This window comes from Mustela erminea, chromosome 21 (genome assembly GCF_009829155.1).
Source record: "Mustela erminea isolate mMusErm1 chromosome 21, mMusErm1.Pri, whole genome shotgun sequence".
Taxonomy (NCBI): Eukaryota; Metazoa; Chordata; class Mammalia; order Carnivora; family Mustelidae; genus Mustela; species Mustela erminea.
In genome coordinates, this window is record NC_045634.1 from 20,236,996 (window position 1) to 20,263,558 (window position 26,563).

At 34.9% G+C, this 26,563-nt stretch overlaps 1 protein-coding gene across 8 annotated transcripts in view; it reads left to right on the forward strand.

Annotated features, from left to right (window-relative positions):
- The window catches only part of SGCZ (sarcoglycan zeta), a 1,085,895-nt gene that overhangs the window by 861,842 nt on the left and 197,490 nt on the right, over nucleotides 1-26,563 (forward strand). For 7 of the 8 annotated variants that reach the window (XM_032329030.1, XM_032329036.1, XM_032329032.1 and 4 more), the window contains one exon: nucleotides 17,365-17,466. The exons of the other annotated variant lie outside the window; for it this stretch is intronic. In XM_032329030.1, coding sequence (XP_032184921.1) covers nucleotides 17,365-17,466 — 102 coding nt within the window. The remainder of the gene's footprint in view (nucleotides 1-17,364; nucleotides 17,467-26,563) is intronic. 8 annotated transcript variants of the gene reach the window in all.

The following is a 26,563-nucleotide window of genomic DNA, read 5'->3' on the forward strand; positions in this document are numbered from 1 at the left end:
GAAATTGAATCAGTAATCAAAAAACTCCCAACAAACAAAAGGCCAGATGGCTTCCCAGGGGAATTCTACTTAACATTTAAAGAGTTAATACCTATTCTTCCCCAAATGTACCAAAAAAGTTGAAATGGAAGGAAAACTTCCAAACTCATTCTATGAAGCCAGCATTATCTTGATTCCAAAACCAGGCAATGACCCCATCATTGGATGCAAAAATTCTCAGTAGGATACCAGCAAATCAAATCCAACCATACTTTAAAAGAATTATTTACCACAATCAAGTGGGATTTATTCCTGATTTGCAGGTGTGGTTCAATATTCACAAATAATCAGTGTGATATAACACATTAATAAAAGAAAGGATAAGAGACATATGATCTTCCCAATAGATTCAGAAAAGCATTTGAAAAAACATAGCATCCATCTTGATGAAACCCTCAACAAAGTAGGGGTGGGGGAACGTACCACAACATCATAAAGGCCATTTATGAAACAACCATAGCTCATATCATTTAGCTCTCAGAATAGAAGAAATAGGGAAAAACTAGAGCTTTTCTTCTGTGGTGAGGAATAAGACAGGGATATCTACTCTCACTGCTGTTATTTAACATTGGAAATCCTAGCCTCACCAATCAGAAAACAAGAAGAAATAAGAAGCATCCAAATCAGCAAGAAAGAAGTCAAACTTTCACTATTTGCAAACAATATGATACTCTATGTAGAAAACCCAAATGATTTTACCAAAAAATTGCTGGAATTGATACATGAATTTAGCGATGTTGTAGGATATAAAATCAATGTACAGAAATCTGCAACATTTCTATATACCAATAATGAAGCAACAGAAAGAGTAATCAAGGAATCAAACCCATTTACAACTGCACCAAAACATAGAAGACCTAGAATAAACCTAACCAAAGACATGAAAGGTCTGTACTCTGAAAGCTATAGAACACTATGAAAGAAATTGAAGATGACACAAAGAAATGGGAAACATTTCATGTTCATGGATTGGAAGAACAAATACTGTTAAAATGTTATGCTATCCAAAGCAATCAATACATTTAATGCAATCCTTTTCAAAATACCTCTGGCATTTTTCACAGTGCTAGAACAGACAATCCTAAAATTTGTATGGAACCAGAAAAGACTCCAAATAGCTAATGCTATATCTTGAAGAAGAAAAGCAAAGCTGGAAACATCACAATTCTGGACTTCAAGCTATATTGCAAAGCTGTAATCATCAAGACAGTATATGGCACAAAAACAGACACATAGATCAATGGAAAAGAATAGAAAGCCTAAAATGGACCTACAGCTATATGATCAACTTATCTTTGACAAACCAGGAAAGAATATCCAATGCAAAAGGCAATCTCTTCAACAAATAGTGTTAGGAAAACCGGACAGCAACATACAGAAGAATGAAACTGGACCATTAAACCATTCACAAAAATAAATTCAAAATGGATTAAAGACCTAAATGTGAGACAGGAATCCATAAAATCCTAGAGGTGAACACAGGCAACAATCTCCTTGACCTTACCTGGAGCAGCATGTTGCTGAAGACAAGAAAAACAAAAGCAAAAATGAACTATTGGAACTTCACCAAGATAAAAAGCTTCTTCATAACAAAGGAAACAATGAACAAAACTAAAAGGCAACCTACAGAATAGGAGAAGATATTTTCAAATGACATATCTCAAAGGGTTGGTAGCCCAAATATATAAAGAACTTATGAAAGTCAATGCTCAAAAAACAAATAATCCAGTGAGAAAATGCGCAGAAGACATGAATAGACGTTTTTCCACAGAAGACATCCAGATGGCTAACAAAAACATTATAAGATGCTCAACATCACTCATTATAAGGGAAGCACAGATCAAAACTACAATGAGATACTACCTCACCCCTTCAGAATGGCTAAAATAAACAACACGGGAAAAAAACAGGTGTTGGCGAGGATACAGAGAAAGGGGAATCCTGTTACGCTGTTGATGGGAATGCAAAGTGGTGCAACCACTCTGGAAAACAGTATGGAGTTTCCTCAATAAGTTAAAAATAGAACTACCCTATGACGGAACAAATGCATTACTAGGTATTTACCTAAAGGATACAAAAATACTAATTTGAATGGGCACATGCACCCCGGTGTTTATAGCAGCATTATAAGCAAAACTAAATTATGGAAAGAGCCCAAATATCTATCGACTGGTGAAAGGATAAAAAAGTTGGGTAAATATACAATGGAATATTACTCTGCCATTAAGAAGAATGAAATCTTCCCATTTGCAATGATGTGGATGGAGCTAGATTATATTATGCTATGTGAAATACATCAGTCAGAGAAACACAAATATGATGTCACTCATGTGGAATTTAAGAAACAAGACAGGAGTGCCTGGGTGGCTCAGTTTATTTACCAAACATCTGACTCGATTCCAGCTTGTGTCATGATATTGAGATTGTGAGATTAAGCCCCATGTCTGACTCCATGCTCAGTGGGGAGTCTTCTTGAGAATCTTTCTCTCCCTGAACTACTCCCCACTCATGCATGTACTCTGTTTCTCTAAAATATCTAAAAAATATAAGTAAATAAAAGGAAATGAGACAGATGAACATAGGGGAAGGAGGAAAAAAAAATAGAAAGAGAAGCGTAGACCATATGAGACTATTAAGTACAGAGAACAAACTGAGGGTTGCTTGAGGGGAGGTAAGTGGGTAATGGGCTAAATGGGTGGTAAGTATTAAAGAGACTACTTTCTGTGATGAGTACTGGGTATTAAATGTAAGTGATGAATCACTAAATTCTATTCCTGACATCAATATTACACTATATGTTAACTAACTGGAATTTAAATAAAAACCTGGAAAAAAATAGCTTTAGAAGCATCTTTTGCTCTATTTGTTCTTTGACTCTGGCTCCTGGCACAAAGTTCCTAATCTCTTGGAATTTCCTAAGTGATAGAAGTGTCTTTTGTCCTGATGTGGGGACTCTTGGGCTCCTGGAGGCTTCAGGATGGGGGCTTGTTATCAAAAAGACCAAGCCATGATTAGAAACTTGCACCATTCAGCCCCATCCATCTCTCCAGAGAATAGGAGAGAGGATGGTTCTGAGTTAATCATTGATTATGCTTATATGATAAAGCCTCTATGAAAATCCCCAAAGTATAGAATTCAGAGAGCTCTGGATTGATGGACATTTGGAGGTGCTGGAATAGTGGTGCCTGCAGAGGGTATGGAGGATGTGTGCCCCTTCCCACATACCTGGCTGTGTGCATCTCTTCCATTTGGCTGTCCCGAGTTAGATCCTTTTTATAATAAGCCAGTAATCTAATAAGCAAAATGTTCCTGTGAGTTCTGTGAGCCGCTCTGACAAATTATCTGACCTGAGGAGGTCACAGTAACCTTTCATTTAGCAGTTTGGTGAGAAACACAGGTAACAACTGGAATCAAAATTGTCATCTGAAATTGGGGAGGAGGCAATCCCGTGGGTCTAGACTCACTGGGGAATTTTTGTCCAGGTAAACAGTGTCAACATTGACTTAAATTATATACTGTCTTATAGAATCATTTGGTGCCTGAAAAATCCACACATCTAGTGTCAGAAGTGTTATGCGTATAGAGTAAAGGAAAAGCACAGGAGTATTTTTTCCTACTCAGAAGACATAATACGTTCTTTCAGTAAATTCAGACCACAGGAGAGAGAGCCAGTAAACAATAAGTTATAATGCATTGCAATAAATACTTGAATAAAAGAACAGTTGTTATGGAAACAAAGAAAAAGGAAACAGATACATTGTGGGAATGTTTGCAAAATACAACTGTTGTTATTGGATCATAACTTACCAGAATATAGTTCAGAATATGAAAGGCATTTTCAGGTTCATTTTATCCTTGGACACTGATAAAAACAAGCTTCACTTTATAAGAGGATAAGAGCATCAACAATTTAAAAGAGGATTTTAACTGGCTACTTTAATGATAATGGGCACATTTAGGAAACTGATATCATAGCATAGGCCGAAATGGGAAAAAAAAATGAATCAAAACAATACCAGTGAGGATAAACAAAGAAGTTAGATAGAATTAACCATTCTGTAGCTGGTTTTACTTTGTTTTCATATTCAGGTGCAGAGGATTGAGATAGTCATGCCTATCAGCTTATGGAACATTACCATCTTTGATCCCTGCAAATGCTCTTGCTAACTGTTTATCATTTATCATTTATTGTTTTATTTATTCTCTCACTTTTTAAATTTGTATCTCCATTTCCATTTCCATTTAAGCACTTGCCCTCTTTTTGTAGTCAATTATTCTGTTCTTTATGGTGACCATTTTATTCCTATGGTTCTGACAAATGGATTTCATACATGTTTAATTAATATAAATATTATTATATTTCTTACTTTTTAATTCTTTACTGTTGCTAAGTGTACATCTAGTCATTTGCTGCACATTTCGTGATATTCCATGGTGTACCTGCACTACATTTTACTTATCCACTATTGCAGGGATGGATGCTTAGATTTTATCCAAGTACCATTCCCCCCTGCCAAAAAAAAAGACCGTATTTATACATGAAGACTCTACCTAGGTTTGTCCTCCAACATATTCATACAATATGGGAACTGATTCATTGTGTGGAAAAACAAAAATCTTTGACCGTAACTCTGAATTTTGTACTAAGAGCTAGAAAGAAGATGGCTAGTAGAATCACTACCTACCATAACTTCTTAACTAGTATTCCACCCAACATCATATTTTAACTCTTAAGAGTTTTATAAATGTATATATGTTTAAAATTTGGAAAACAAGTTCTAAATTTTGATTAATGTGCATATAGAGAAGAGATGTTCCTTCTCAGGCTTCCAGGTACATAGAAGCTAACTTAGATTTGTATCATTTGTCTGGACCTGCGTAATTATACAAAAATTCCATTGTTTGTAATCAAATATTTTAAGAAAGTCTGTGATTATTGAATTACCATAGAGAAAGGCTTGAAGTGCAAACATTAGAGATGAGAAGACTTTTCTGGTGATGACAGTACATTGATAAAGCACTCTCTAAAGGAAAAAAATTATCATATGTTTGAGTTGTCAATATGAATATCTTTCCTACTGTCTTTCCACAGACAGCAATATTAATGTTCTGATTTCTGCAATATAGATTAAAGTTCATTTTTATTTTTACCATCAGTCTTGCCCTTGCCCTAAGACTTAGTTTTTAATTTAATTTTAATTTAAAAAGTATCATGGACTTATTGCATTTTGATAAAATGATTTCTCAATAATCAAATGTTAACATTACATCAAGGGAGCAGGATTGAACAGCGAGAGAAGTCAAAGTGTGATGTAGAAGAATGGCAGCCTTGATTAACCCCACAGGGAGCTCTGAAGCTAGAATAATCCTGAGAACTTTCCAGAGTGCGGATATGATAGCTGGGCCCTTAAATCTTCACACTGATCAGTCGATCATGGACATGATGACAAGACTGACAGCTAAAGGTTTTCTGCCACTGATGGTCATGGAAGTGGGGAAAGCTCTTCCCTGAATTAGGAGCTGACTTCTGTGGGACTTGGTGGCTTACCTGGTAGAATGACTGAAATCTTCATTTCTCAGGGGTCTTACACTAGGGTGATTGCATTTGTTCATTTATCAAAATTTGGCAAGAGAGGTCTGTGGATTCTGGGTCAAAATATTGGCTCATGACCAAAACTGGTTAAGAAGTCATGACCTGTTTATTGGGACAACTGCCTTCAGCCTGCTCTTCATTCATCCTTGATTTGTGTTGGTACTACACACTGAATAGTGCCCTTGCTGCTTGAACATCGTTTTTACTTCTTTGGCTATCCAGTTTATTGGCCGTGTGCATAACATTCTGGAGTTGCAGCCTGGTTGCTCCTCCAACCTAGTCCCTCATTACCAAAACTGTGTTAACCTGTCTTCAGGCTACCATTTCACCTTAATTATCTCAGAGCCCTATGACCTCCATTGCTGTCAGTGCATCTGATTGTATAATGGTATTTTCTATCATCAACCCTTACTTACAGAGGAGAGCTAGCACTGAACTTTGTCAATCTTGTATCCTTCTCAACAGTGATTTCCTATACCCTGGTAAATGGTGTATCTTGTGGGCTTTCCCATATATGGTATTTGATGGGTCTTCTGAACTTACTAACTGCTTTATGCAGTCCAGAACATTCAGTTCCCTGAGATGTTTAGTCCCTGCTTTCACTGCCATGAAAATCCAGGTTGCAGGTTGCTTGGCATGGGTCGTTGCGTTTTCCATACTTCTAGGAACCATCCTGGTAATGAGTTTGCATAATCTCTGAGGAGCCTTTCCGGATGTAATATTCTGTATCCCAAATTGAACTTTGTGTTCCGACCACATGATAAAACATACTTAGAAACTAATTGTCTTCCTCTAGCTGATACATGCTGGCTGGTTGGATCTTGTCACTCTTTTGAAATTTCAAAATTTCTCCTTTATCAGTAGCTTTCTCCTTATCAGTACCCCCCTTTTTAAATCCCATCTGGTTTATGTTTCAGATAAACACTAGGATACAGATAGTGGCCAGGAGAGTGGGTGAAAGAAAATCCTGAGAGGGGCATATGTGGATTTGAGAAGAGCTTCTACATGTGTCCAACCAATCAGATGGGAAGTTCTGGCCCTAAATCAGGAATAATGGCCTACGACAAAGAGGCTCACAGGTTTCAGGGGCTTAGCACAATTCTAAAATATCTTACAGTTAAAGATTACCTAACTCTCCTCGCTTCTAGCAATTGGGGCAGTCAGTCTTTTCTCTAAAGACTATCTGTATAGTCCTTATGTAGTCCTATATATCCCACTTTGTGCCAGAGCAATGCCATAGTGAAGGCAAGTGTGTAGGGCTTGGTAACTGATCCATTATGAGGAGGACTACAGAGTCCAGGATGAGATACAGATTACTATTAAATAGGGATGATGATAATTCTTTGAGATAAAGAACACATCATAAGAAACAGTGCATGTTGGGGGATTATCACTTTTGTTTGGGATATGCTTGTTTGAGATACTTGTGATATTTCAGTAGGCAGCAAGTAGACAACTACCTCTGTCTAGAATTCAAAAGACATATTTGAATTGTAAATATCTGTCTGTAAATATAAATCATGGAATCAGTGATGAGCAAAAAGATGTGGTACCTGCTTATGATAAGGTTACAATCTGATAGCAGGTGTAATTAAATACTAACACAGAAAGAATGTGAACTCCTGCAAACTCTGATAAGGCCCTTGAAGAAACTATGTCTGGTGCTACAATTCACAAAGGAAACAGTTCCAAGCTTGTATGGGAAGATGCCGTCTATAAGGTATTTTTGAACTGCTATACAAAGGATTAGACAGAGATAACCATTTGAAGAGGGAAGAGGGATGGAGAGAAGAAAAAAAATATATACAAAGTTCCAGTGACAGAAGCTTGACTTAAGTAAAAGAATTTTAGTCATGGAAGTGGATGTGGTCATCAAGAATAAGTATGAACATATAGGGCAGAGAACCTATTGGAATGTATTTAATTGTTCTTTTGGAAAACTAGTATTGGTTTAAGAAGTGGGAAGAGAGACAGGAAGAGGGAGATAGAGAAGGAAGGAGAGAAGAGGGAGAGAGAATTTGTGAGGTCATGACACTTAAGGAAGTATTGGAAAAAAAAACACAATCTGAGAAGGATCATTGATACATGTGGGCCTCAGGAACAAGAAACAAATATGTTTGCCAAGTAGAATTTACTTCTATTCTCTTTGGCCTCTCTTAGCCTAGGGATATTCTGCCTTTTCTCTACGTACTGAAAGTAGAGTCACAGTAAACTCCCACTTGTACATTCAGAGATTTTGTTTCATTGGTGGTGGTTCTTAATTTTGAGTTCAAAATATGCTAGTCAGAAGTATCTGATTGACACAGTTTGGGTTTAGTTATCGACTCTAGCTTGAATGGTCTGCAGCAAGCACATCAGAACCAGGTAGGGTTGGCAAAGGGGAAAGGAGGCAGTTCTCACAGGAAGGCTTCCTTGACAGGACGATGTCTGTCTGTGATGTGACAGATAGCAAACAAAACTTAGAAAGGATGCCACTTGGAACCATAATAAAGTAATAATATAATGTAGAAGAGTAAAAGCTTAGTAAATATTTCTCAAGTGGATAGTTAATAGTATTCATAATAGAACATACATAAAAGATGTGATGCTAGACTACATGTAGTAAACAAAAATAATCCATCCTCAAAACTTGAGACTGGAATAGGTGGAAACCTAGATAGTACCCTTTAAGGAAGCTTAAAGGATCTTTTAAGATTTGGCTGAGAGATGACCCATTGCATTTCTGCTTGGGTGAGAAATGCATTTCTCAATGATGGTAAGAAGAATCTTCAGATATAAAAACCTAAGTGACATCTTTAGTTTAAGAGGCCAAATGTTATAGCTCTATAAATTCAGTGTTGTGCTTGCCAACTGCTGTGGGTTATTGCTGAGCAATCCAAAGTCAGACAACTCTTGCCAGCGGTCCCACTTTCTGGTGTCATAGAGAATATCAGCTTGCTCATCAGTGTCGTCACGGGATTTCTTTCCTGTCTCTAATGAGGATCACCTGATATCCCATCAGTTCCAGGATAATAGGATAGCTACAATTTTAAGTTTAATAAATTAATTTTCCATACTCCTCCTGTGAACTAACCTCTCCTAAATGCACACACATATGCCCACGTAACTCCATGCATGCACACATTACTTAGTTTTATAGGATGAGGGTAATCACAGAGGAAATCATGGGAGGAATATGAAATGGTGGATGTTCTATTTACCAAAAATACTGTTTTGAGATTTCCTCATCATACTTGAACAAATATCAGTAATTTGTTCCTAATACTTCATTTTCAAGATAAATTTTATAATCATTTGGAAACAGAGTTTTTCATGGTACCAGAACTTTTTTCAGAATACCATGATTCAGGGCTGAGCCAAAAGAGAAACATACACTAGTAAATGAAGTCAGAGAAGGAAATTTTTAAGAATTAAAAAGATACACGATTTAAGAAAGATGGAGAGATGCCAATTAGCTCAAATAATAATGAAAAATATGAGGACATCCTTATTGGAGTTTATAATAAAATAAATTAAGCTTCTATTTTCTGGGGGCGTGGGTGGCTCAGCAGGTTAAACCTCTGCTTTTGGATCTGGTCATGATCTCAGGGTCCTGGGATCGAGCCCTGCATCAGGCTCTCCTCTGCTGAGCAGAGAGCCTACTTCCTTTTCTCTCTGCCTGCCTCTGCCTACTTATGATCGCTCTCTCTCTGTCAAATAAATAAATAAAATCTTTAAAATAAACAAACAAACAAACAAACTTATATTTTCTATTTCTATTATTGCCTAGATTGATTAAAAGTAAGAAGACTAGGGGTGCCTGGGTGGCTCAGTCAGTTAAGTGCCTGACTCCTGGTTTCTGCTTAGGTCATGATCTCATGGGTGGTGAGATTGAGCCCTCCAAGGAATCGGTGCTCAATAGAGAGGCTGCTTGGAATTCTCTTCCTCAGCCCTTCTCCCTTCTCTCTCTCGCACTGTATCTCTAAAATTAATTAATTAATTAAGTAAGTAAGTAAGTAAGTAAGAGGACTAGACTTTGGGCTAACTTAAGATGCACTTAACTTAAAAAAAAAAAAGATGCACTTAACTTCTCTCTATTTCTCTCTCTCATTGGTGTTTTCAGTGAAATGGGAACATGGTTGTTGTGATGTGCCATTGGCTCAGTGTTTGCTGAAGTGCTCTATGAACTATGCTATTACGGTTAACTCCATAGTGAAGGCAGATATTAAAGATATTGTCTTGGGAGTTTGGAAGGAATTCTTAGATAAGACCTTACTATGAGGACTACCTAGGTAGGGTTACCATACCCTAAGATCTTATTCTCAATTTATAGGTCCAAATATGTGATTTTGTTCAAAGTGAAAAGTGATTTTTCTTTAAAGAAATAAGTTATGCTTATGGTAACTGGAAAATATTTGCAAAAAGACCTGTGCTCAGCATTACTTCCCTTTCACATTTCTTTCAGATAATAAGAAATTACATCTGTGAAGCAGACCAGATTCCTAGCAGTGTTCAGCATATTTTCTCTAGTGTTTGGAAAGAGCTGGGAAGCCAAATTACAAACAGAGTTTAGTGGTGCTTTACATAGGCTCTCAATAAATATTTGCAGAGATGTGATAGCTTTTAACTCTTTAATCACTTCTATGCTTAACAATGCACCACTTTGTTAATAAATCTTCCTTCCGGTTTTATAAAATATAAAAAAATAGACCAGTATTTGCACAATGTGTTCAAAGGGACATTATTCCACCTATCTGAACATTCGAGCAAGTGAGTGGGGGACCCATTGGACACAATATTTAGTGACCTCTCTACTGAACATAGAAAATATGTTATTTTTAACTCAGACTTCTCAGTGTTTAGTATGCTAATATGCATTGTGAATCCGAGTGGGAATGTATCATTTAGTGGTTTCCTAAATTTAGCTGAAAACAGAACTTTCTCTTTCACTGGGTTTATTATAATCCTATTATGCTATTTATATTTTGGGGAAGACAGACCTGTTAACAGTGAAACTGTAGGCTTTATGTCCTTGTTGCCATGATTAAAATATGGGTGTTCCTCTGTCACCCATTTACAGATGACAATCTTTAGGGAACATAACATTATTACTAATTCATTATTTATTATTTTCCTTAAGTCAAATGCCTGAGGTTCTTTCTAGTTGTTTCCATTTAGCACTGAGACAGACGATTTGTTTGTAGTAGCAGGCTGGGTTTTCCAATAGCGCTCTTCATTAGCAAGTGTCTGTCTTCTGCCACAACTGCTTATGACATTCTCTTGGCTTAACCTTAATTTCAAGTTAAGGTGGTGCAATGCTGGTGCTTCCACGCACTTTTAAAGTTGCTTTATACAATTAATATTACATTATTAGATTGAACCACATCAGTAATTTTTCTTGGTAGTGATTCCAAGAGATATTCTATAGGAAAACATTTTTTTCAAGAGATATTAAACATAAAATGCCTATGTGTTCTAAGTGTTCCTACTGTGATCTGTTCTCCATATAAATACATCTATAATCTATTTCCCATTATTTTATGTAAATACATATATATATTAATATAAATATTTCTGGTCTTTTATGTATAGTCTTATTGGATTTATTGAATTCATCCAGTTTTTTTTCTCCATTTACAGGGTGGTTGTGATCATATCTGACATGTCAGATTAACGTATTTTTGGTTTTAGTTTTATTTTGTTTCAGCATATTTTCATTCTGATGATTTTGTTAGTAAGGGATTACATATGTTATATGAGGTTATTGATATGCAGATTGTTAGAAAAAGAAGGAAATGCTTGTCAAAGAATTTTGTTATCAGTAGAGGAAAATTTGGAAAAGAAATTGAATTTCATTTTATTTTGTTTTTAAAAAATAATTCACATATTTAAAAGAACACCAATGCAAATAAGAGATACAAAATGCAATGTTTATTGTTGTATTTAAATATGAATACATTAAACCCTTTTCACAATGATGACTGTTATATATAAATTATGAAACTTTGAAAAACTATTGGCTATAAACAAAAGTAATAAATGTTCCAGATGATAAAAGATATGTTATTAACAACAATTTCTAAAGATGTTTCCATATAAGCTGAATTAGAGGTCACATTCCTAGGTCTGTCGATTCTTATCACTCTAGAGTTTATTTTCTAATAATAGACAGTACTAAGTACTAAGGCAGGCCAATTAAAATGAAAATAAAATACAGGCTTATAGCAAACAACACAGTAAAAACATACATATAAAACAGGCTGTCAACTTACATTTTGTTTTTTCTTTTTCTTGTGCTTAGGGGAAAAAAATCTCATTATAAATTATAAATAACATCAGCTTAAAGCAGGTATGAAAAAGGAAAAAAAAAGAAAATTGTTTAGATATTTTAAAGAGGATTTCTTCTTTAATTAGGAGTTAGGAATTAAACAATTTTTAAAATTCATTTAGCATATAAAAGAGAATAAATAACAAAAAGACACTTAAAAGTGGTTTGTAATTGTTTTTGAACAACCTAATACTTCCATCTCCTTGTATGGTTCTTTACCTTATTAAAAGTATTTAATCCCCAAGGTCTCACAAATATTATCATACTAGGCTTCATTTGTCTCTAAATAGGCTCCTTAAGGTCATTTTTTCATGCAAATTGAAGTATAGAATGAATATCATTAGATAATCAAAGCCATAAAAATACATGTTTTTATCTCCCTTTCTAATCAGTTTCTTTTGAAACAAAGAAAATAAATGCTAATAATTTGGAAGAAATTTATCTTTGGTTTTAACCAGAAAAATTATTTAAGATCTATATTTAATTATCTTCTGGCTACTAACTCCTTTCAACTTTTGAAGACTTTTTAAAATATTTAATCAAGCACTTGGTGTGCCTGGGTGGCTCAGTTGGTTGAACATCCAACTCTTTATTTCAGTTCAGGTCATGATCTCAGGGTTATGGGATGGGCCTGCATCAGACTTGGGCCCTGGGCCTGGAGCCTTCTGAAGATTCTATCTCTCCCTTTCTGTCTGTCCCCCCACCCCCCACCACCACCAAATTCTCTCTCTTCCTCTGCCCCTCTGCCCTCTCAAAAAAATTAACGAAACACCAGATTTTATAATTGTTTAACAGTCGCTTCAATTTTTAAAAATTTTCTCAATTCTATGTCAACATGTTCATTACTTTGAAAGTTACATTTGCCTATTAAGGCATAATTCAAATTCTGAGGGTAGCCACCATCTAAACAGCTCTCCCGATACCAGACAGCTAAGCGTCCTAAAGAACTTTGTATAAGGACAGAGTGCACTAGGGTAAGATCACTGCAAAGTTATGATGTGGATTTTAAATTAAAATGACATGGCTATCAATATTCTTTGTTTACATTTGTATCTATTATTTATTTTAATGTCTATTTCTCATAATATATTCCAAAAACAATATTTCCCAACAAAGTATCTTCCACCTTGTCTAAAAAATCAAGTACATGAAAATTATAATAAAGACTGTTTGCAGTTTCTACAGATAAATTCCATGCATTTTGGTGATTATATGATTTTTATAAGGATTTTTCTTTTATTTTTATCATGTAAAGATCTAAATTCTACTGATCAATTGAATACTCAAGCATTCAGTATCTACATATCACAAAACCACTGTTGGAAAGACTATGCTAGAAGAAGGAGTAAGTACATACATGAATAAGATCATTTACTTATTAAGATGAGAAAAAAATGTCCACACAGTTAACTAATCAGAATATGATACACTTTTTGAAAAAAACACAAAGATAACAGTTCAGAATATGATACACTTTTTGAAAAAAACACAAAGATAACAGTTAGGATATACAGAGTAGAGAGCTTCAAATCCAAGCTGTCTGGCTGCACATTCCCTTCTAAAATGACACCAGACTGTCAAGAGTAGGTTAGTGATTAGTGAGATTGCTAGGTGATGAATAATTGCATCATAACTCTAACGGTGGTAAATCTTGATGTAGGGTCTACTGAAGTTCAAAGATAATCTCTCTGAAAACAAACAATATGAATTTAATAATAATGTGAGAAAATTTTGTTATTTTTAGTAAAATATTAATAATGGTTAAAGCTATTGAGTACTTCAACAAAAGTAAGGTATTGTGAGCTCATTATCTTCTCAAGCAATCCTTACAATAAATACATAAAGTTGTGTTTTTTCCAGTTTTTACTGGGGATAAATTTAAGGTGATAAAATCGTTTAAATTAAATAAAAAAACAAAGAAATTAGTCAAGTTCAAGCCTATGTAAGGTGGAGATGACGGAGCCAAGGTTGAGGCCTGAGCCATAGGTATATTAAATTCTTTACTTTCTGGTGTTTTGGCAATGTCATCCTTAGGTGCAAAGCCAGAAGTTATTTTCTCCTTTTTAGGTGTTGAAGGGACCAGAATATAGTGAATCAGGAAAGTACAGTGACAGTAAGAATAAAATCACTTTCAAATGTTCCTGCAGAGGAGAAACCAGATTATTTCCCTATCTCATAAATTATTAATGGTTTTGGTACATGCATATGAGGATCAGACTGATTATAGTGACTATATTATGCATCTCTGTGTATTTTATAACTACATGTAGATAGCATGTTAGAACTTGAATATTCATTTCTTAATTCAAAATAGGAGAAATAAAAGGAGGGACAAATGGTCATGGTAGAGTGAGGTTAGATTCTAAACACAATACTGCCCTAACCCTCCTGTATTTGTAACAGGGGAAATCTATTCTTCTAACTTAAATGGAATATATTTATATGCCCCAAGTCATATATTTTATAGAAAATATAAAAGGAAAACTTTGAGTCTGAGATTCAAAACTTTCCAACATTAGATATGCATATGGCATAAGTAATATCGCAGTTAACTTTGGATGGCCAGTTCTTTTATTTCTAACCATGCTATGAAGACATTTTTTAAGATTAATGTTGAACTGGGAATTATGTTTATGATAGAATTTATTTCTATTGTTCTCAGTTAGACCAACAGTTGCTTTAGGTGTTTCCATAGCAACTTCATGGGGAACATTTCAGAATACTTCCTTCCAGCAGGCATTTGAGAATATATATGGGCAGTCACTGTGTGAAATTTAGTCAAGAAAATCACTCAGGGACAAAATAATATTTTAATGTCATGTGTCACTTTGTATATTCTTTCTGAATTACAGGGATTTTGGTCTCCACTCTCTTTCTGCCCACTGCTCAGGCGTTCTTCAGGCTTCATGATGTCTGGAATTTTTCTTTTACCTTTAACATCTCAAAATCTGAAATTTTACTTTCTGATGATAAACCTATTATCAATATTTCTCATATTGAATTCGATCGTTAATCAATGATTGGTTGTCATTCCCTAACCCTGTGCTATTTTTGCTGTCTAACATTGGTATTCTGGCTTTACTTGTCTCTACCCAATGAGAAAAATGATGGTTAGCCATTTGAGGACCATCATTTTTTGCTATGTCGGCATGCCACATTCTTGTCACCTTCGGCCATTTCTGCTTAGCAAATCCTCAGTATTGAGTCTCTCCCTGTTCTGCCAGTCTCTGTTCCTAGATAGGTATGGTGTTGCCATATGATACTAACTAGAACCAGCAAATGGGTGACTGTGTAGTTGCTGTCTAAATCAGAAACACTTTTCACTTTGAAAATGAAAGAGGATATTATAAAAGTGGTATAAACCAGCTCTGTCTCAGAGAAACTGGGGTGTGTCCTTCCAATGAAAGTAGACCTATTTTCTCATCAGAGTAAGTCTTCCATCACTTCATACCTGAAATTCTTTTTATTATTTTTTTAATTTAATCAGTTCCCTATCAGACATTTCCAGTGTGAACTCTAAGTTTGAGTCTCAAGAAATGAATCCCTTTATCCATCCCAAGTTTAATTCAACCAGAAGTAATTATTCTTTCCTTCCATTAGAGGATTGAGACCTTACCATGTCAAAAGATCTCTGAGTAGTCATTTTCCTTGTGTGATTTAAAAAAAAAAAAAAAAAAGTCCTTTAATTCTTACTCAAAGTTCTGTTCATTGTTATATTACTTCAGTGGCTTTCTTTTGGGAAGGAAGGTGGAGCCAGGTGGTAGAGTCAGGGGCCATCATAATTTCTTGGTTTTCTTCTTACACTCATCATAGCCTCCCGGAATGTATGAAATGCTTCTGGTCATTATCTAAGAGTTTCTCTGTGGTTTTATAGACATCTTTCTGTGAAGGACTTGCTCCTCCATTATAGTAGATATAAATGTGCCTTAAGCAATTGTCCCTCTCCAATCTTCTTTCTTGCATATGTGCTGCTTGATAGAGAAATATCTGAATTTTCATTGATATCTCAAAGTTAGGAAGTCCAAAGCTAAACTCATTTTGCCATTGAGTGTACAAACTTCATTATTCCAGTTTTTAAAAATCACTGCATTTCCTTACTGGGTCATAGTAACAAAACTGGGATTAGTCATAAATGTCCCTGTTTTCAGCATCTCCAGATCAAATTAGTCACCTGGTCTTGCAGGCTGTTCTCCCACCACACATTTTTTTTTTTAAGATTTTTATTTATTTATTTGACAGAGAGAGATCACAAGTAGGCAGAGAGGCAGGCAGAGAGAGAGGAGGAAGCAGGCTCCCTGCTGAGCAGAGAGCCCGATGCGGGACTTGATCCCAGGACCCTGAGATCATGCCCTGAGCCAAAGGCAGAGGCTTAACCCACTGAGCCACCCAGGTGCCCTACACCACCACACTCCTTACAGTTATTACCAGGTTGTGCCTTCTTACTGATGTTCTGTCAGTTAGCCCCACATAGTGCTTCTACCAGATTAATCTTAAAGCTTAACTCTGATCATTTCAAGCCATTAGGCTATTCAAGAAATTTTTATGTTTCTTCTTCTTTTTGTATAAGTACAGACTCATTACCTTTGCATTCATGGCTTTCCTTTCACTGGCTTCAAAACATACTCCCAGTTGTTTTTCTCACAGTAGTCCATATATTAGTAAGATTGTATGTCATGCTATTTCTTAATGTTACAGAACATTCATTCTGTTTCTCCTATGGACAGCTCCCGTTGAAACACCATATTCTCATAGTTCATCTCTTCCATGAGAAATTGTTCACTCTTTCATCATATTTGAAATCTTTCTTTAATTCCTATTAGCACTCTGTTCTTTTAAAATTTATTTTATTCAATCTCATAAATGTTATTTAAGTACTTGTTTTATCCTCCTTATAAGATGTTGTTTTCTAAAGGAGAAGATATAAGCATTACTCATGGTTTGAATACAGGAACACCAAGCTTACTTACACTAGCCAGTTATTAAGTACTTGTTGAAATTGTGCAAATGTGACTATTTGACTACTGTAGAAATATGTGATAACTGTAATGTAAAAATATTGTTAATACTCTCTTCAAGCAAAATTGTTTCTAATAGATAGAAACAATAATTATACCCCCAAAATAGTTAAACTGGCTGATGCATGAAAAAAGTACAGGATTTTTTTCATAGATAAATCCTAATCTTTGATAGAGCTAAGAATAGATATCCGGTCCTTAATATACCTTTTTTCCTGTTCACTTTAAACAGAGCCCTCTATATGCATGCAAACTGCTGCAGTCATTCATGAAGTAGATTCAGACTTTCATTTTCCTTAAATCATCACTGATTTGAGCTTACTGTTTTCTCAGTTTAGCCCTAAGAAAATTATGGCCAGTTATTCATTCTCTAATTAACCTAAAAGTGAACTATATTTCATTGCTTGTAGGATGGTATGGGAAATCTGAGAGTCACCAAGAAGGGAATCCGACTTGAAGGTATATCTGAGTTTCTACTTCCATTGTATGTGAAAGAAATTCATTCCCGAAAGGTATGTGATACTGGCTTTGGCTTACTGTAAAAGGTAATTTAGAGGTTATGTTTTAGCTTGAAATAGGAGGCTAAAACCCCTTATCTCTTCAGTATGCATTCAGTTTCCTTAAGCTAAAGATTGATTTGAAGAAATCAAAACAGTGAAACAATTGAAAAATCAGTGGAGGTTAGTTTTAAACTGACAAAATTAGAGAACCATTTTGAATTAAACTGCAGTGTTGCTTTGGTTAAGTCTATAAATTCGCCCCTCTGTTTTTCAATAGAAGTAAAAAATACACAGTTGTAGTAATTTCCAAAGGGGCATTTGATACATCATGAGTAATTTTTGCAGGAAACATGGACTTGGATAAATTATTTTATTTTAATATATTATAGATCTTTTTAGCTCAAATCAACATGCATTTTCTAAAAAAGATGAGGAAGAGTCTTAGTATAGAAATTCCATTTATTTCTGGATGAACATTATTTAAAACAAGTAAGACTATCCTTTCAAGTGTGTGCGCGCACCCGTGCCTTGTGGGTATTTTATCACTTAGCAGCATGCTAAAAATCAAAAGATTATAGCTTAGCCATTGTGTATTCTGGCTTCAGGGTGTTACTTTTCAAAAAGTAGCAAGTATTCTTGGGTCCATGAAAAGAAAACTAGAATCTTTCAAATCTATTGTGCAAATGTGTGTATGTATGGAGATTTAGTAAGTCAGAAAAAAATGGAAAACTTGTTATTATATAAAATGTGGAAAGGTTATTAACCTTACTTCATAAATATGAAAGTCTATTTTAGGCTAGAATAATTTTTAAATATTACCAATATATTAGCAAATGGGTTTCATAGTAAGCCATAGTTTAATAATTTGTTTCAAAGCCATTTTCCCTTAAACATCAAAGTGAAAACAAAACAGGATTATTTTTATAAAACTTATTAGGTTAATTACCTTAACTTTAAATGTTATTTTGTTCTATATAAACCTGCAGAGCTTCACAAATGCATTATATTGATTACCACTCTAGGTACTAGAATTTTACATTGAAAGATTACTTGCTGGATTTTGGGGAGACGAACAATACGATAGACACATGTATGGAAACCTGACCTTACTATAAAAACCGATTAAATTTAGAGTTAAAAAGTTGTATTTTTGATTTACTTTCTTCTTATAAAAACTGAAAGACTAACATGCATACCCAAGTTAGTGCCTTTCCCCTGACTGGACGTCACCACCACTCACATATTTACTGATTTCTTCTTGTGGTTGACACTATTAAACTGTTGAGTATTTGAGGAAGTGAAAACTTATGCATGGAAATCAAGACATTACTTAACACAGAAAGGTGAGAATAATCATAGGCAGGAACTTCTTTGAAAATGCATTCCACTGACAAGTCCAGGGACAACAAGGGTTTACCTTCGCAGCCGTTTAGATCAATTTGGATGGCTGCCTGGGAATCCAGCTTAGAGAAGAGTTTAATCTTCCCAGCCAGACATTTTTGAGAGTGTAACAACAGTGGTAAACCAGGACTGTCCTGGGAAACGGGGATATATGTTTACACCACCTGTGGACCAAATAAGAAACAGTCCACTAATGTGTTAGCTTAAGAGTATGAGCAGGTGGCAGTCAGGCTCCCTAACCTTCATCCCTGGGAAGTTCAGAACCTCAAGTTCATAAGCATTTCCAAAACCCTCTGTGTTGATTGAAACCTTTATGCTCCTTTCACATCCCAGACCTGTTGCTTGGCCTCCCATCTCCTCTCTTATCTTTTGCCTCTCAGTGACAGCGAAGCCTGGCACAGTGAGAGCAGGTAGGACCCTGTGTCCTCAACAGTCAGACAGGAGGCTGGGAATGACAGAAAAAAACAGATTCGTTTCCACTTTGGAAATATCTCTACACACACACTATGAACACAAATAAAGAGAAAAATATGTCTTTTATAAACAATTCCTGGGTTAGGATTCTTTTGTCCACGAATGTATGCAATTGTTCATTCTCTGCCGTAAAGCCTATACACTGTTTTAAAAAGCCTAGCCATAGTTTCCCTGAGTCTAATTTTCTTAGTAATTAAAGGAGTTTCAAAGAAATTTATCAAAACACTGAATCCTTAGATTAAGAAAGAATACCAAAATTTCAGTAATACTACTAGAAATGAGATTTTTAAAAAGCCCATTATACATTTCAGTATTTACATACATTTTCATGCATTCAAATATTTTTATGATAAAATGTTAAAGTTCCAGTAGGTCTAACTTAAAGAAATCTGCTCAATTCAAAAGACACAGAAAGATTCACTTAAGATGAGAAAAATACTACTACTATGTATAACAATTTTAATTTGTGTGAATTTTTTCCTGCAATTTTGATTTGTGTGTGTGTGTGTGTGTGTGTTTTCCTAAATTAATGCCAGTGGGTAGCTTTCTTTATATTTTGTTAGTATTCCACTCTGAAATAAAGAATTTTCTTATTTAAAGTAACTTCCTGGTTATGTAGGAATTTAATCCCATACAACTAGACAGAGCAATCTCTATTAATCAAAAAATGCAGTTGCCCACAGACACATACGTCTAATCTCCTAACCTAGTAAACCATGTGCTGTTTCTGCTCTGAGCTAACTGGTCCCCTGCCCCAACCAGCAGATATTTGAGTAGATAGATAGATAGATAGATATTTGAATTTATTATTATACATCACAGTTTACTCTCTTCTCCATGCTTTAAAAAAAAAACAACCTTTTTAAAATGGTCCATTACTATCAGTACAGAGAAGAATGTTATATTCTATGTTTGAAATATCTGAAGAAATCAGTGTATCTTTCAGAATTAGCAAAATTATTTTCAGGGAGTAAGTACTTACTGAATATTAGTGAAGTTAAATATATAGTTTTCTTTAGATAGGAAATGTACAAAGGATATGGGATTTAGGGCTACCTTACATAAATGATAACAATGATAATAAGACTTTGAATCAGTCTTCAATGCACATGATCTAACATGCAGTCAGAATCTTTGAACTGTTAGGAAATTAGGACATGTAATCATCAGGGTTTTTTCCCCCCAGGGTTTCATGAGTCCAGAGAACTAAGGTGGTTAAATTACCTACATTTCACTGATTCTTGCCTCAAAAATTCTCTAGAACTTTTTGTTTTACCTAGCCTCATCTGGTATTAACTGAACAGCTCTCTTGTTAATTTTTTTCTGCTCAAATGTCCTTAATTAAGGTGGCACCTCACTGTTGACCCTATCCCAGCACCCTTCATCAGGATCTCATAATTATGCAGGGAACCGCTCCCAGATAATTCCAATTCCTGCACCTCCTCAACAAAGCAAAGTGAAATTTGAGCTCTTGGGACTCCTGTGTTAGCACAGCTGGGAGTAGGGCCATGTTCTCCCTTTCATGTACAGTCATTTCACCTGGCTTCACAGCTGGGATGCTCAGTTCTTGGCACAACCAGTTTTTGGTCTTGTGTCTTCAATTATTTTTTATAGATTTCAGACACAAAGCCTTGGGGCCAGACAAACATAGCAAACTTCTTCCCTGTATACACAACATACCCGACTCAGGTACTTTGGCAAATATCCTCCATGCAAACCAGTACATACAAAGATATCTGCAAGCTTGTGTAATCATTTTATTATCATCATTATTATTATCATTTCAGTGTTTAAGTGTTTAAATTTTAAGTGTTTAAGTGTGTATTATTTTACTATAATGTCTTTATTTAAGTTAAAAGCACAAATCATGCCCCAAATGATTACATTCAGAAAAGAAGCTATTAACATATGATAAACATCATCCCAATTAGATAATTACACATCCACACAAATGAAAGGGTAAGTATGGGAAAGAGACATGTACATGATATTTTTAATTAATATGCTATACATGCTTTAATAAATGAAAAATCTGAAATAAATGGGAAAACACTGCTGAACTTAAGTATTTCTTTATCATAAGGATGTTTTTTAAAAAACTTGTCTTTATGGTTAAGAATAAAAGACTATGAATGTCATTAAGAAGCTGGATGCATTAGCTCCATGTTTTAATTTCAGACAGTATTCATTAACTCCCTGCAGTGCAGTCTGAGGTGATTAGCTCCTCTCCAATTTCTCCTTACCCCTCTTCATTTTCAGGGTTGTTGTTTTTTTTTGTAATTATATTATTTTAACTTTGTCAGAGTTCATAATATTTACATTCTGTTCTGCAACTTTAATTGTGTTGGCACTTTGGTCTTAATTCTATAGATAGATGGCTTTGGTACTAACCATCAGCTCCTTTTATTATGGCTTCTTCATGACTGAGTTCATTATTCCAATCATTTCCTCCTTACTTGTATTTCATTGTTAATTTGTTTTGTTTGTTAATCCTTGAAATATTTCATGCTGAAGGTGTCTCACTATTGTCTTTATTCTTTTCTGGGAATATTACTAATGGTTCATCCCTTCTTTTCCTGTTAACTAATTGCTCTCTTAAATTCCACCACTGAATATTGCCATAAAAAGTCTTCAGGCAGCCTGATGTGTTTCTCCTGCTGATGACACAAACTTTCTGCCTTGATGCCAGATATATTTTTGCCATTTTATTTTAAGGAAGTGTTGTCAAATGTATCTCTCAGTGTCTTTCATTTCCATATGTCTGGGGCTTCACTTCAGAGAAAGCAATAATTCTTGTGTTGGATCATCTTTGTTGTGCACAGCTATAATTTCTTTAATTATTTTTAAACTCTTTATTTTTCCTCTGAATGCAAGTAACTATTATTATCTGCGATCTTTCTTCCATGTCTTTATTTTTCTTCACATGAATTTTGCCCTTGCTCTAATGCTTTTATTTTATGTATAAGGGTGTTCTGATTATTGGAATTTTCCATACATCCGTAGTCTCCTTGTAAATGGCATTAGGGTATTTTATTGTCTTTGAGCTATGGTTTTATTAAAATTAAAATTAATCATTCTAAAACTTAAAGCACTTGCCTGACCTAGTTTGATGATCTCCAGTGAGTCACAATTTGAGGTAGGGGAACTACTGTCTAGTTATTGTTTCATCAGTGAGATGGTTGTTGGGAAGGGAGGATAGATGGGGATTGCTTTCCTTTCGGAAGTACTACTAAGTGACATGCCAACTAGATGTGCACTGCTTCAATTCTGTAGGTTTTAGTGGCCCTTTCTGCCTCTGAAGAATTTTTCCAGTGCTGTATTTATACTTGGTAGGCTTTTTTTTAGTACCACCTACCTTACCACCTTCTTTTCCTCTATCCACATAAGTTTATTTAGGTTAGACTTCTCTGAAATATATTAACACTCCTTTTCTTCTGGCGATAGGGATGAAAGTAGGGTAGGGATACATGTTCTAAGGTACTATGAAGTAATTGGTTTCTTTTCTTGGCTCCAACTTTTTCAAGTTTATAGGGTAAGCTTAAATCAAGAAATTGTTGGCTATTCCAAGAAACAAATACTTTTTAAAAGAAATATTTGTGGGATGCAGTTAAGATCCGTTAAGCATCTGCCTTCAGCTCAGGGCATGATCTTGGGGTTCTGGGATGGAACCCCATATTAGGCTCCATGCTCAATGGGGAGTCTGCTTCTCTCTCTCCCTTTGCCCCTCCCTCCTACTCATGCTCTCTGTCTTGCTCTGTCTCTCTCAAATGGATAAATAAAATATTAAAAAAAAGAGAAAGAAGTGTGGTTTAATTTTTTAAGTAGTAAAGAAGTTTCTGAAAACTTTTCTATTTGAATGTATAGTATTAGGTGAAATCCATCCTTTCCTCCCTCATTCCTTTCTTTTCTTTTATTTTATTCTTTCTTTCTTTCTTTCTTTCTTTCTTTCTTTCTTTCTTTCTTTCTCTTTCTTGGCCAGTAGTCCCTAATACTATAATGTGAATAGTCCATTTGTCCTATCACTGATTTGAAATATGGCTTTCTCATACACATTTCTAAATGTACATGGATTTATTTCTGGTCTCTGTTCTGTTCTACTGACATACTTAGACAAAAACCAAACTTTAGGAATTTTTTTTTTATTACTGTGAGAGCAAGTTCTTTTTTATTACTCTTTTTCAAAAGTTTTTGCCTATTGTGCGTTTTCTCTTCCAAATGAACTTAATAATCAGCTGTCAAGTTTCATAAAAATTCCTCTTGAGAACTTAATTATGGTTAATTTAATTTGTGAGAAATTGACATCTTTATAGTTTTGAGTTATCCTATCTAGGAACATGGCTTCTCTTTTGATTTTTGTGTTTTTTTAGAACTTACTTTGCATTTCTTAGGAACATTTCTTAAATCTTTTTCATATAAGTGTTACAGATTTGTCAATCACATTATGGTTCTTACTGCATATAGGAATGGCTTTTCCATTCACTTTTCTCATTGGTCTTTGTGCTTATATAAAAAAGCTGTTCTTTTTTGTTGTGGATATATTCTGGTCATTTTCCTGAAATTTTACTGTTTCTATTATATTTAAAATCATTCAGTGGCCAATAATGATTTTTAATAATAACAACTAAGATTCAGCTTACACAAGAGCTCTTGAGTCAAATTCCTGGTTTTAAATCCTGGCTCTGTGAGAAAGCAGTTGTGACTAATTACCTTATTTAATCACTCTGTGCCTTACTTTTATCATATGTAAAATAAAGTTCACAGTGGACCCGAATGTTTTTATTATTAAAGTAATAGTGTCCAGCCCTACTAAGAGAAATATAACTTCTAAGGAAAGCCAAACGTTACATTAAATGCTTTGCATATTTTAGCTCATTCATCCTTACTATGTGATATCTATTATTATGAAAGACAGTATATTTTGAAAGAGTTTAAGGATTTGCTGACACACTGTAAATAATACGTAATAAGAGATAATCTAATATTATATCATAATTTTTTGTTCTGAATATTTACGATTAACCAATTGGGGGAAAGTAGGGAGTGGAAAGATTGTGAGCACATTTTTGGAACTGTTGATTTGCCCAATAGGAGAGCATGGATTTCAGGTTAGACAAGTGGATTCATTAAGTCTGGATTTCATGTTGGAGGTACAAGCTAGAGATATAAATTAGAGATATCGTCTGTCTTTCTTTCTGTCGGTGTTATCTGTCTTATCTATCTGATTTCAGACAAGATTAGACAAGAATATCAAGTAAGTGAGTGTAAATAGAAAATTTAAGGAAGTTTATTGGAAGAATCCAGGGTATCCAAAACTGAATAGTTTAGAAAGAAGTGGAAGAACCAAGTACAGACAAAGGAGAGGATATTGAAGTAAGAGAAAACCAAAAGAATGTGGTATCTTGGAAGCAGAAAGAAGAAAGTGTTTCTAGGTTGATATAGTGAAGAACTGTTCCTGATAGGCAAGTAACATGAAGACTGAAAATTTATCCTCCCATTATTAGCTTGATTATACCTTAGTCAGAAATAGTTATTTTTTTAAAGCTACTTATTTACCTTAGAGAGAGAGAAAGCACAAGCAGAGGGACAGAGCGGGGGTGAGAGAGAATCTCAAGCAGACTCCCGGTGAATGCAGGGCCCAATGCAGGGCTCCATCTCACAACCCTGAGATCATGACCTGAACCGAATCCAAGAGTTGGACACTTAATTGACTGCACCAGCCAGGTGCCCCAGAAATAAAATAGTTTTTTATTACAAAAATGGGTTTTTTATCACATTTTAATTTATCTATTAATATGACTTTTATTTTTTAATGTATTGATGAAATTTCATGAAAAGATATTCAAACATCCTTTATTACTGGGATGATCTTTTTTTGTTGTTCATGAGGTAGCAATTTTTTTTTTAGGTAGTAAATGTTTATTAAAGAATCCTGAACATTAAACTTTGCACTTTACAAACCATTTTAATACATATTTCCTTACTTAATCTATACTGCTATCCATGAGGAGATATTGTCTTCATTTGCATATGGCAATCCAGCTGCCTTAATTCACCCAACGTAAATCTTAATACTGTGACTAGAATCTCAGTCTTCCTGTCTTGATTCACTGCTTATAACAATTCATTATACTCTCCAAATAAATCATTTTTTACACATTCTCCAGGAAACCCACATTTCTATTTCCATGTGTAGAATGCTGTGCTGGATGCATGGAAGAAGGCACGGGGACAGTTTGAGCGTAGTGGGTAGTAGACCTTATTTAGGAATAAGAGAAAAAATAATACCATAGGAAAAAATATGTATATATTTTAGGAACAAGGAAATATACATATATATTTAGGAACAAAAAAAAAATAATACCATAGGAAATTTTCATTAAACTGAGAGACAGTTTGAAGTTGCAGAATATGTAGACGTAAGTGAAATTACTTATCAAGGGAAGTATTCCTTGGACTTAGAAACAACAAAAATAGCAACAACATCAACAATGGCAGCAACAAAAACTACAGAGAGACTCCAAAAAATACTGTGTATTTTTTTCTAGAGTGGTGATTGTCCTCTCACTAGTGTGGTCTCCCAGACTCCACCGAAGCCTTGTGGAGAAATCAAGATTTTCTCATCACCTCATACTTAACCAGCTACCTTTATAAACAAACATTAAACAAGTTACATGGTTCTCTTCTCTACCAAGACACATCCACACACACACTCAGAGCCCTTCACTTACTACTTTTCAAGAAAATATGTAAGAAAATGACACAGCAAACCAAGAACAAAAGAGAAGCACCCATTAGCTCAGGTTGCTGTTATGTACAGAATCAGAATTTTCTTTGGTGGGGAGCAGGTGGAGGGCAGTCTGTTGCAAAGAGCCTGGAACCGGGATATAGTAAACGTAGAGTAAAATTGATATGCTAGTAATTATTACACATCTTTTAATGCTTTACAATAATCTGATATAACAATATAGTTCAGCGTTAGGAATTACCTGCCTGAAGGAGCACCAAAAATTAAGCATCAAATATTTGCTCATTCATCTCCAATAGCTCCTGCTACCAATTATTAAGTACTTCCCAAAGGTTAACTGCTATGTGAAGGCCCTGGTATGCATGCTTATTTAATTCTCACAGCAACCCACATGAAGTAGACATTATTACATTCATTTTACAGATGAGAAAAAGCATGTGGCTTAAAGCAGTTATATAATTTACCAGAGAATTACAAAAAGTTGTGGGA